Source organism: Myxocyprinus asiaticus, chromosome 26, assembly GCF_019703515.2.
Source record: "Myxocyprinus asiaticus isolate MX2 ecotype Aquarium Trade chromosome 26, UBuf_Myxa_2, whole genome shotgun sequence".
In the NCBI taxonomy this organism is placed as follows: Eukaryota; Metazoa; Chordata; class Actinopteri; order Cypriniformes; family Catostomidae; genus Myxocyprinus; species Myxocyprinus asiaticus.
In genome coordinates, this window is record NC_059369.1 from 20,561,158 (window position 1) to 20,574,266 (window position 13,109).

At 38.8% G+C, this 13,109-nt stretch overlaps 1 protein-coding gene across 3 annotated transcripts; it reads right to left on the reverse strand.

Moving 5' to 3' along the window:
• Nucleotides 1-3: 3 nt before the first annotated feature.
• Nucleotides 4-12,981, reverse strand: has3 (hyaluronan synthase 3). Of its 3 annotated transcripts, XM_051657271.1 has the most exons (6): nt 11,664-12,981; nt 9,940-9,991; nt 8,936-9,445; nt 3,042-3,671; nt 1,107-1,208; nt 4-941 (listed from the first exon to the last, which is right to left on the reverse strand). In XM_051657271.1, exons 3-6 carry the CDS (start codon nt 8,942-8,944, stop codon nt 12-14), a joined length of 1,671 nt encoding a protein of 556 aa, XP_051513231.1. In that variant the 5' UTR covers nt 8,945-9,445; nt 9,940-9,991; nt 11,664-12,981; the 3' UTR covers nt 4-11. The 3 variants fall into 3 exon arrangements, with proteins under 3 accessions (XP_051513231.1, XP_051513230.1, XP_051513232.1); XM_051657270.1 differs by lacking the exon at nt 11,664-12,981 and having other exon boundaries at nt 9,940-11,653; XM_051657272.1 differs by lacking the exon at nt 11,664-12,981 and having other exon boundaries at nt 6,216-9,445; nt 9,940-11,653.
• Nucleotides 12,982-13,109: the final 128 nt, after the last annotated feature.

The window sequence follows — 13,109 nt, forward strand, 5'->3', positions numbered from 1 at the left end:
GAGAGTCCATGCTAGGCTTCGGCATAGGATAGGTGATACTGTTCCTCTCTTTTGTTACAGCGCTTGGCCACTATGGCCAGGTAGAGCACTAGCAATATAAGCCAGTAACAGGCATAGAGGATAGTACCAGCGATGAGAAGTGCCTTCTCTGTCTCACTGAAGGGCTCTTGCACCTCACAGTAGATGGTGTAAATCACGCCACCGAGCAGAATGGCTACCCATACGGTCACTGGCACTGCTCCAATCAGGTTCACCACTATCTTTTTCCTGCCAGATGTGCCCCAGCCTGCTTTATTAATAGTCAAGAGGGCAAAGATCTTAGCTGGTAGCAAGCTTGACATGTAGAGCAGTGAGTACAATGACATGAAGATCATGACCAGGCTGCCTCGTAGGAAGCAGGCGTAGGTGGCTTTCACCATGCCCACCAGCTGGACTGTTAACAAGAAGAGCAAGATGTTCCACAACCGACCTCGGTAGAACAGGTGGATCACTGTAGCCACTAGAAAGAATGGGAAGAACCCAGTGACCACAGACTCGTAGGTCATCCAGAGACTGTGCTTGTGGAACCAGAGGGCGTTGTAGAGCCACTCTCGAAAGTAAGACTTGCTCCAGCGGGTCTGTTGGTTGAGCCAGCGAAGATATTGTGTGGGGGTCTCAGTCTGGCATTGTGAGCGTGCTGTGAACTTGGTTTTGTAGCCAAAGCTGAGGACACGGTTGGTGAGGTGCCGGTCATCACCAAAGCTGCACTTGCTGCCCAGAAAGGTCTGGTGGTACCAGGGCTCCAGGAACTGCTGGAGGAGAGAGTTGCGGTACATTCCCAGCGGGCCACTGATGCATTGCACACATCCGAAGTAAGACTGGCAGGCCCGCTCCACGTTGAAGGCCATCCAGTAACGGACGCTGCTCAAGAAGGAGATCCAGGAGTCGTACTTGTTTAGGATCTGAAACAAACAATGGAAGAAGAACACTCTGTGGGTGGCCACAACCAACCAGGAGGAAATTTACCACAAAATTCCTCAGATGAGTTACTTCTAGGGTGAAAGTCGTTAAAATGTATTTCCGCACATTTAGGACTAAAAAAGTCTTTACCTCAGGAAAAATCTTACCTGAACATCTCCTCCCACTCCACCCACTTGCGGATCCTCCTCCAGAATCTTCAGCATCTCAATAGTGCATGCTGGATCTAGTACAGTGTCCGAATCGCACACCTACACACAAATTCAAGAGATGTGTTATTATTATTATTATTATATATATATAAAAAAACTTCTTCTCTTTTGCAAGAATTGATGCTGATGCAGAATGTCTGAACAATAACTGACTGTTACAAAAAACTATAGGTACTACAGACATTGACAGTCAGATGTTTCAAGGTCACCTTTGTTTCTGTAGATATCAATCATATCCCGAGCAGAAACAATGAAAGGCTGCTGACAGCACACAGGTGTGCTCAGGACTACAGGTGACAGAAAAATAGTAACACTGACCTTTGAACTCACTGCTGCACAAATTTGGATTACAATGACATTGAGGAGACACAGAGGAGACTATGAGTTGATAGCAGACTGTGAGGTGCAACAGTACATGGTAGATTGTTGCAGAGTTTAGTTTCAACCTTTTAAATAATTTAAGGTAATCATGAAGACCTTAAAAGACTGTTCAAGTGTTTTTGAGTTGGTTTAGGCAGCGTTAAAGTCTGAAGGATGGTGGCCGTACAGAAGCAAACATTAAACATTGTGCAACCTAAATTGTAAGTAACAGGACATGCCAGGAAAACCTAAGGCAATGAAGTACTGCTAAACTATGATTATTTTTGCCTTTCAGTTTGCTCACAAAAAATCTGTGCCAAGTGTGTGGAATTCCTTTACTGATTTGGCTAAAACACCAGATTAGCTTTATTTTTGTTTTTGTTTTTTAGGGAGACATTCTGGAAAGGCTGTCTCCCTTTTATTTTATATTCAGGATGAATCTAGGTCTTTTTAAAGAAAATGTAACCCTAAAATGAAAATATTTTCCTCTGTAGAACACAAACAGTGATTAAAAAATTAAATAAAAAATGCTTCCCATGGTTTTGTTTGCCACAATGTAAGTGAATAGTGACTCATACTCCAAAAGGACAAAAACAGTAAAAGTACTCTATATGATAATATACTCCTACACAAAGTGATTCAATCACTTTGTGCAATGAACAGAACACCATCATGATGACTGGTCAAGAGACTCAGTTAGGACCAATTCGATTCGATGTTATCAATATAGCAGCCATCTTTTATTTTGATTGACTTTATTTATATGGTTTGCTTTGAGAGTGAATAACGGCTTAAAGGGATAGGTCACCCAAAAATAAAAATTCATCATTTACTCACCCTCATGCCATCACAGTGTGATGAACAGAAAGAAATTTAAGGAATAGTTTACCCAAAAATTCTTTCTTCATTTACTCACCCTCGTGCAATCCCAGATGTGTATGACTTACTTTCTTCTGCTTAACACAAATGAACATTTTTACAAAAATATCTCAGCTCTGTAGGTCCTCACAATGCAAGTGAATAGTGACCAGAACTATTATATCCAAAATGTATATAAAGGCAACATAGAATTCATCCATACATTTTGCACTTCAAAGTTTTGGACCCTGTTGACTTACATTGTATGGACCTACAAAGCTGAGATATTCTTCTAAAAATGTTCATTTGTGTTAAGCAGAAGAAAGTAAGTCATACACATCTGGGATTGCACGAGGGTGAGTAAATGAAGAAAGAATTTTTGGGTAAACTATTCCTTAAATTTCTTTCTGTTCATCACACTGTGATCATATTGCCTTAGAAGACTTGGAATATAGTGCAGGAGTCATATCGGCTACTTTTTCTATGGTTTTATGTACTATGTTTTCATCCTTTTTCCAGCTTGACATACCAGAGTCACTATTCACTTACATTATGGCAAGTAAATCCTGTGAAGACTTTAAAAAATAAACTTTTATGTTCCACACAAAAAAGAAAGCAGCATTTGAGCAATTCCAGTGGTGTCTGCAGACTCACCTGTATGTAATCCACAGTATTTCCCAGGGCTTTGAAGGCTGTGTACATCACCTCTCTTTTGCCTCCCCACTCCTGCATGATACAGGAATACTGGCAGCTCCGCACCACCCTGGCCACCTGTGCAGCCTCATCTGCATGCAGTGAGCCCTTCCGTCCTCCTCCATCTCCGTCGCTATGGTAATTCCCCTTCCACACCACACAACCTGTCTGCTCCACTCCCCCCATCACCTCCTGGAAGATATCCATCATGTAGGAATCTTCCTGTCGGTTCCCATCCACCACCAACACTACTTTAAGGTCGGGAAAGGAAATGCGCCGAACGCTCCGCAGACATTTGCGGAGGTAGTCCGGATCCTCCTGGTAGGCTGCAATGCAGAGGGCCACGGTGTGCCGCAGGTGCTGGGGTCTGGAGGTACCCCGCATTTGCCTGTGTTCCAGGAAGGCGAAGAGGCTCTGCAGCAGGAGGTGGAGGGATAGAAAGGCACCGTAGAGGCCAAAAGAGAGGTGATGCCGCTCGGTGTGGATAAACTGGTAACCTGTCACATAGGCCAGCAGGATGGCAAAAAGCACCACTGCTGCAAACAAGGTGGTAGTGAAGATCCGCACAGCAGTGCCAAAACGAGAGGGCATCTAAAGAGAGAGTGAAAGACAGATAGTAGAACTAAGAGTAGAGTAAGAGCCTTACTAATATTACTGATGAGACAAATATACTGTATTAGTCAGCTGTGACAATAAAGTTTGTGGAATGCTGGATGTGTCACAAGTTCTATTAATTTATATTTAAATGTATTTGGAAGATTTTATTTTATTTATTTATTTATTATCCAAAACAACTTCCAGTGTATTCAAGGTATATATTTGTGTGTGTGTTTCCTGGGAAACTAACCCATGACCTTGGCATTGCTATTGCCATGCTCTACCGTTGAAGCTTTGGGAACTTAACTGGTTCAGAACTATTCCATGTTGGATCAGTTAACCCATGGCTGCCTCTACTCCTGGCGTGTTAGAGAATGAGGGAAGAGTGAATAGCAAGTAAGACCTCATTACCTCTTCTCCATCCTTAGTAAAGTATTTCCTCCTTTCTCCCCTCCCACCAGTAATTTTCTCTGCAGTGGGACATTGATGTGCAATAGTTACTGTTATCTAAATTGTTACTTAAACAGCCCTAGACCTTCCTGTGCCTGAGGGAACAGAGAGATATCTACAACAAATTTTAATATTAAGAGATATCTTTTTTTTTTATGACTTAGTATTAAGGCAAATCTTATATGTTATATGTCCTGGACATGTTCTTAAAAGGCTTGTGAGATTCACCCATTAATCCTCCTATTGCTGAGGGTAAGTTTTTACCCGGCACAGGTAAAGAATACTTTATAAATACCGCATAGTTTTTGGAACTGAAACCAAATGTTGTGGCTTTGTCAAGACCATCAAAACAAACAAAATAAAAAATATTTATATATATATATATATATATATATATATATATATATACACATACATAGATATACATACATCAATTTTTATGAAAAATAACTGTTTAAAACTAATTGTTCCTATCATTGTCTTAACGGTTAATCTTTACCCATTTGGGAAGAAGTGTTTCTGACCTTTGACCTGTAAACTTTCTGGATGTTATGCAGCTTTAAATATTTTTTTTTTTTATACATACATTAATCATTTTGACCTAAAAATATTTCAAGTTGTCTCAAATTTAGCCTCTAGCCCCATAACTGTTCTCTAGCTTCCCCACCTGCTCCACTGGGTACTGCATCTGTCCCACAAATTGCATACTTTCCTCTCAAACAGGGCATGTCCACAAACACACACACAAGAGTAATTTTTTCATTTTTGAACAGGTAATGTGTTAGTAAATAAGTTAAACAACATAATTTTATATGATAGGTTATGATGGGGCTAAAGACCCCCAGTGAGGTAAAAGACCACTGGATGTTATTTTCACCGAAAACATTAGATGGCAGAAATAAATATTACAGCACCTCCAATGAATGTGCAAAGTGGGCCCATATTTACTGCTGGAAAAGGCAAAAGAGGTTAATTTGTGAAACAGGCGTGCACTAAAATTATAACCTAAAATGTACACTGTTGATTTTCTGCTAGCAAAATAAATCAGAAATTGTTTAATATAGTTGAGATAATATAAAATGCCCTAAGTGATTGAAATAAACATAAATTGAGATATCCTTTGCCAGCATTTTCCAAGTTTTTAAACTTTTTTTTTTATTATTCTTTAAAATTAGTTTTATTCATATTTGTGATATTCATGTTCAGAATGTAGCATTTTTTCCATATCATAATACACTTTGGGACCACAACGAAGATTTTCTTTGAGGGGGGTTTTTAGTGGCGTTGTATACTAATTAAGAATTTATGCATTATGAATGGTTTTCAAAACGGGTCAAAATTGACCCGAAGGACAAAATGAGGTGCAGTTTCTTAAGACCATAGGAGGTTTAACAGGAGAGCAGATTTAGAAAAAAACAATTAAACAATTGCATACAAACTGTATTTTACAGGATTTATTACAAACCTTTGGAGACAACTGAGATCTTGATAATATTCCATTTTAACAAATGTTCCTGTACATGACTCTCCATTTTCATTTTCCTTCTCAGACCCTCTCTCTCCCTGTCTCACTTTTTACTCTCTCTATCTCAGGTTAATGAATTTAATTAAAGGCTAGGCTGAGCTTAGCAGGTAATCAGAGGCAGCCTGACTGTGGAACAATTCCCCCCTTTCATTCATTCCATTGGCTCCCTGCTCCGCCTTTCACTGAAGAAAGAGCCGCTTTACTGTCAGTGGCCTTATATCATAACAGCCGCTGCAATAGAAAAGAGAGGCAGAAATAATGCTGACTTCAAATGAAGTGGTTGTTGATTTTTCTGCCACAGTAACTGACTGTTTCCCACAGTTATTTTCAGCTGAACCAGATTGGCACTTTTGTGTCATACAAACATAATTCCAAGAAACACATAAATGTCCTTTTCATGTTAGCATTTTTAATTTAACATCACATTAAATAATCACAAATGTAATGTACTGTAATTACATAGTAAATATGCACATGTCTAAATTCTACAATTGCCATAAATCCAAAATATTGCTAAAAAGACCTTGAGCAATATAAAGGATTTATCTTCCCCCATTTCTCACCTGGTCCTACACCTTCCTGTCCTGGGAACAGCAAAGACAATCTAGACCCTGAGGGAGAAACTGAGACAGCGGGTTGATACTGAGTGTTGTCTTTGACCCTAATTAGAGGGACTCTTCCTCCAGAGGCTTGTTAGCTCCGAGGGACGGGGGTGAAGAGGTGCCCCATGTCAAACTCAACAGGATGCCAAACATCAGTCAGTCCCCAAACACTGCAAATAAACCCACTGCCATGTGTAATGAAAGGTTTGGGAAAAAAAAAAGAGAGAAAAAGAAATAAACACTACCACCTTTGATCACCTGCAAGGAATGTATCACCAAAAAAGAAGGGGAGAATTGGAAGCATTACTGCCACTGCTTCCTTGAAATCCCAACAAAGGTGTGGACTGAAAGGGCCATTTAAGGACATTCCATGACCTATCCCTGAACCAGATTTTGGACAACTTGGATGTATCTTTGGTTTTATTGTCTTGGTGGAAAGTCCAGTGATCACGAGCTTCAATTTACACACTGAAGGCATCACATTTTCATGCCAAAATGGCCTGATACCTGAAAGAATCCATGGTGTCAGTCACATAGTCAGGATAGCCGTTTCCTGTAACCGCAAAACACCCCCATAACAGGACTGACCCACCTCCATGCTTGACTGTGGGGATGGTGTCATTCTTGTCATCAGCTTGTCATCTTACACCAGACGTACTGCTGACCCATGGGTCTAAAACTCATTTTCAGTTTAGTGTCAAACATCTATAAAACCTTCTTCCAGGACTCCACAGGTCTTTCCTACTTCTTTCCTATTACTTCTTGAATATTCAAGTCAACATTTCCCTTGGTGAAGTTTTGCTTTCTTCCACACCCCAAGAAGGTTGCTGTTGTACCATATTTAAAAAATGTATGAATGGTGCTGCCAACTTTGTCTGTTGGAAATTGAAGAGCCTTAGAAATGTCATTTTGGCCATGGCCTTTTCTTATGTAATGAAATAATCTCCTCTATTAGTTTTTGAGACAGCTTATGTTTAATTGCTTTTTTTGCATAGAAATACATTTTTGCTTACAACGCTAAAATTACATTTTAAAACTTAAATAAGTGCCATTGTAGAGTGATGACTTAAATTTGTTTTAAAACAATTACTTGTGTAGCCTCACGTATTTAAGAAACACCTACATGCAATAGGGGTTGAATAATTATGACATGGCTGTATTTAAAAAAATTCTGCTATTTACAAATATTATGTTATAAATTCACACTATGACTTTGAATGTGTCACTCAACTGATATAGATGTAAAGTTAAAAAAGTCTGGGTCATTAGAAAAGCTTACCTTTGTAAATCCTTACTGTCTTGGGGGGGTTGAATAATTTTGATTACAACTATATATATATTACAGGGTTGGGGAGTAATGGAATACATGTAACGGGATTACGTATTTAAAATACAAAATATAAGTAACTGTATTCCACTACAATTACAATTTAAATCATTGGTAATTAGAATACAGTTACATTCAAAAAGTATTTTGATTACTGAAGAGATTACTTTGCATTTTATTGTCATTTGTTTCATTTAATATTTAGTCCTTTCAGATGGAAAACATTTAAACATTTAATTGATGCGATCCAAAGTGCATTTGAACAGCAGTGAAACACTTTCTTATGATGTGTTACATTCATACGAGCAGACAGAGGATTAAGTTTGAAATAAGTTTGGAGCACAAGAAATAGAAATAAACCTTGTGTATATTGTCATCTTTACGCTAAGCTAAAATGCTATTTCTAGCCATTTTACATGCACATGTTACCAGGCACGATCATATTTTTTTATCAAGAAAATTCACGTTGGATCATAATTTCTTTTTTCTAGTAAGACCTTTGATATTAGGGCAAAAATCATATTTTAGATAATATATTTTTTTATTGTTTTCCTGTAAAAAAATATCTAAAAATCCTTAAAACAAGATCAATTTGATTTATCTTGTTTTAGAAACAACACTGCATAAGATATTTAGGTTTTTCAGAGAATGTATTTTTAACATGTATTTTGTCTTACTGTTCTGGCAGAGTTTTTATAGTCAAAACAAGTGAAAAAATCTACCAGTGCTGAAGAAGTAATCCAAAGTATTTAGAATACATTACTGACCTTGAGTAATCTAACGGAATACTGTTACAAATTACATTTTACAGCATGTATTCTGTAATCTGTAGTGGAATACATTTCAAAAGTAACCCTCACAACCCTGTATATATAATATTTGTGTTCCTTTTTGCAAAAGAAAAACAGAGAGCAGTGAATTACAGCAGTCAGAAAAGAAAAAAATAACAAATTTACTGTCACTCCTTCAGCAGCTGAACTTGAGATCCCATTGCAGCAGTGTTGACTTTTCTTTTTCTTTTATATGAATGCCAGGGTAAAATAACACAAAGAATAATGTGATAAATGTAAATTAAATAATAATTAAAAAAAAATCTAATATAAAAAATTTGCTAGATTTACGTTGGTAATTTAAGGCAGAGATTCGTCATCAGTCCGTAAAAAGGGTCCCATGACAGTTTGTTTCCCAAATTCAACAGTCAGCTTTGTTTGTTTGAAATGTTGCTGTTTGTTGGGGCAGTGTAAACCAGGCTTATAACTTGTTTAATACTCCAGTATATAACTTAATGACAGAAAAAGCATCAACATTTCATCTTTCCAGGCATTACAGAGGTCAAAGATCAACATTTACTTACTGTTGTCATGATGAGATGTCCACAGGTCGACTGGAGATAGCCCACATATATTCTCTCTCAGATATATGACAGCCCTTAAATAATTCAGTTATGAATGATCATTCTATTTCAACTGCTGTATGAAATTTCAATAGTTTGTTTTACTGGCTCAATTCAGCAATCCAGCTTTCCAGTGACTGACAAGAGTAGATTCAGGAAGCTGTTCTAAAGTCTGATTCTCTTGTGAATGATGGAAGGGATGATCAAGGCAAGTGATGAAGAAGCAGACAGAATCCAGAGCTATAAGTCACAGCTGTTGTGCATGTTGGTAGGGGAGTGATCACCAGCCGACCGAAGCCTCTCGCCCTGAGATAGTCTATAGTCTCAGGTGTGGAGCAGATAGACCGAGAACTTTGGATGGAAGACAGGACACTTTGACAAATGCAGGAGGTGGGAGAGGAATGAAGGGGGGCTAGGAATCACCAGGACCAAAGACAGAACGAGCCAGGTGACAGAGGGTATGATGAATGGCTGAAAAGCAGAGCATGGTGTGCATGGGTAAAATAAGAATGTGCCAGTATGTTTCTCTGTACTAATATGCATTATTCTAAATGATCTATTGATATGGGCCAAGATATAAACCACTTCACATTTACTGTATCTACATAATCATGAACTTATTGGTGTAATTACACAGCTTTTCAGCTATAAGTAATAATACATCTAAGTATGAGAGCTTTTTCTTTTTTTATGGTGTTAATGGCACCACTCACTTCAGTGTTATAAAGAGAAAACAGCTTATTAGCCATCACCACTAGGGAGCATTTACAGAGACTTGTGGTGTCCAGCAATCCCATAAAAAAACCCCATAAATATTGTATATTTTTTGTTTGAATACTGATATTTTAATTAATTTCTAATTATATAGCATTTAACAATAACAATAAGATTTAACAAGATTGAAGTAGCAGATTGAAGTGATGATCTTATACTGAATAATAGTGAGACCAGAAGGGGGTGCTCACCCTGCAGTCTGTGTAGGTCCTAATGCCCTAGTATAGTGATGGGGACACTGTACTGAAAAAAAGGCACAGGATTTTTGGATGAGATGTTAACCCTAGGACTCTCTGTGGTCATTAGAAATCCCAGGGCACTTCTCGTAAAAGAGTAGGGGTGCAACCCAGGTGTCCTAACAAAATTTCCCCTATTGGCCCTTATCAATTGGCCCAATAAACCCCATCCATTAACTGACTCTATTACTCTACTCTCTCCTCTCCACCAACAGCTGGTGTGTGGTGAGCATTCTGGCGAACTAAGGCTGCCGTTGCATCATCCAGGTGGATGCTGCACACTGGTGGTGGTTGAGGACAACCCCTTGTTCACTATGTAAAGTGCTTGATGCAATGTCAGAAAACGTGTGTAACGTTCATTCATAACGCTGAATTTGTTGTGCAAACTCTAAATAATTATTCTGGAATATTTTGGCCTCAATTCAAGTTAAGCTCAATCAACAGCATTTGTAGCATAATGTTGATTACCACAAAAAAGCAACATCTGGGTTACAATGAGGCACTTACAATGGAAGTGAATGGGGCCAATCCGTAAATGTTAAAATACTCACTCTTTCAAAAGTAAAGCCACATGATGTAAAAAAATATGCGTGTTAGCATGATTTTAGTGTAATAAAATCACTTACAAAATGTTATGTAACATCAAAAACCCTAAAACAAACATAAAAACGACAATTTGAACAATTCTACAGCTCAAATAATACACAAGTTTTAACAAAAGAATTAATGTAACTGCTATTATAAAATTATAAGCTTCACATTTCTTCCTTTGACTCCTCCAAAAATTGGCCCCGTTCACTTTCATTTTAAGTGCCTCACTATAACCTTGACTTTTGCTTTTTTTAAAGGAGTCGAAATTATTTTTTTGTGGTAATCAACATTGTCACAAATTCTGTCGATTAAGCTTAACTTGTATTGAACCCAAAATATTACTTTAACAAAATATGTAAATCACGTGACAGTGGATCCGCAAATTAGCAATCTTTCCAAGTCCTCCCAGCAGGCTTCAGTCCAGAACTGGGGTGAATCCTAAACACTTGGTCATTATATTGGTCTCTGGCAATTTGTAAAACTCAGCAAAGCCTTTTGAAATTCTCACCAGACCCCTGTGTTGTGTAGTCTATGCATGATGACATGGAAATCTAAACGTTCATTTTCCTCGGCCAGGCAACACGCCTTTAAAACAAATTCTGAATCTTTCCTGTCTCACTCTGAGTTGCCTGCTGTTAGTAACTCAGCCTTAGGGCACTAACAAGGGTGCCAGAAAAAAGAGGGCCCTATACCATTAGGACTAAAATTGTAATTACTAAAAACACACAGCACAATTTCAAAAATTCATAGATTCTATCACAATTCAAAATGCAGAGCTACTCAGCATTTTTCTTAATTTACAGCAGTAGTGACCTTTTTTGACTTCCTTGTACAAACACAAGCTTACAGAAGGTTATTTGTGAGAAAACACCCACCCACTCAGCCTAAAACACCAAGCTCTGACTCTCTCAATTTTGTGTGCATTACACACACACACACACATACATACACACACACACACACACACACACACAAAATGAAGATGTCACATAGCACTTGAGTTGCAAACTCCATATTTCATCCAATTACCAATCCCACAATACACACAGACACAATTTGAAAGTCTAGTTAAAATAAATGTCCCTTACCTTTCCAGCCCCGGAGCTGTGACGGTGGGCTCTCTCTCTTCTGGTGGAGTCAGCCTTGCCGAGCCAGTGTGTGTGTGTGTGTGTGTGTGTGTATCTGCTCCCCGCTCCTCTCCACTACAGTGGAGCACAGCACCGTCCTTGTTCAGCCTTCTGCCCACACTACATCTTTATTCCAGCCACACTTAATTCAGGAGATCACTTATCCAAAAATACAGCACCATCAGCCTCCTCCTCTCGACTGGTTCCTCCTCCCTTCCCTCTATTTGTCTCCCCCCCCTTTCCTCCCTGATAGTCCCGGGGTATGAAGGTCTCATATCAGCTCTGAATTAAGTTCTCACCTGAGGTGGCGTCCATACCCACTGCAGGAACTGAAGGTTTGGGGTCTGCTGGTAGACCTCATCTCTTTTAGTGCTGTAATGCAGTGGCAACTGTTCTCCTCTCTACATCTTTCTGCAGTGCAGCCTAAATCTCAGCACCCCACCTGCACTGTTGCCTTTCCTTCAAGGTCCCCTCTATGCCTTTTCCCTGCTCTGCAGTGCAGCCGGTTCCCTACAAAACTCAAGACTGTCTGAGAAGGCACCCTCGTCCCTTGGCTACACACACACCCTCTAAATGCATCCATTATTGGGTTATTTATTTATCTATCACCCCTCCTTACACCCCTCCAGCTTGCAGCCTGCAGGTCCGGCAAATGAAAGAGAAGGAAAGATAGACTGCTGCATGCTCTGATATAATCAATACATCTACGCCACCAAAGCACTCCATCTCTTAACATTCCAATCTCAGTTGTGTCTTCATCCTGCACCCAATGAAACCTTGTTCTGTTTTCAAACTGGTCTTTGAAAAATTCATCACACTTTTATAGGAAAGACAAACAGCCAGGTAGAAAACACTCACGCCCTCTCTGCTGTCTGCATGGCAGGAAGAGTAATTAGAGTAATGCCTTTTTCATGGCTGAGTAGCAGTAGTAAGAAGGTTATTATGGGGTTGAGGGGAAGTAAGGTGAAAGTGTGACTCTCCAGATAGCTCCATCTGCCTGGTCTCAGTGATTCAATGTTTGCAGTGGAGTCACTGATTTACCCCGTTACTGTGGGAAGTTCCTTGGCTCCTAACCAGAGGAGCAATTAGCAGAGACACCTCAACTCATCTGAGAGATTTCTTTAGAGAAATACTGAGACAAAGTTTATGACTCCCAACTGGGTAGATTCACTGCAGAGTTATATTACAACCACACTTATCTCTGATGACTATATTGAATATTGATGTAAATACAGGTGCAATGAACCATACAATAGTTGCATTGTCAAAACATTAAAATGGACATCAAAAATTTAGTCCTGAAAGGGTCATTTAATATATATATATATATATATATATATATATATATATATATATATATATATATATATATATATATATATTTCGTTTCATAGGATTTTTGTGCGA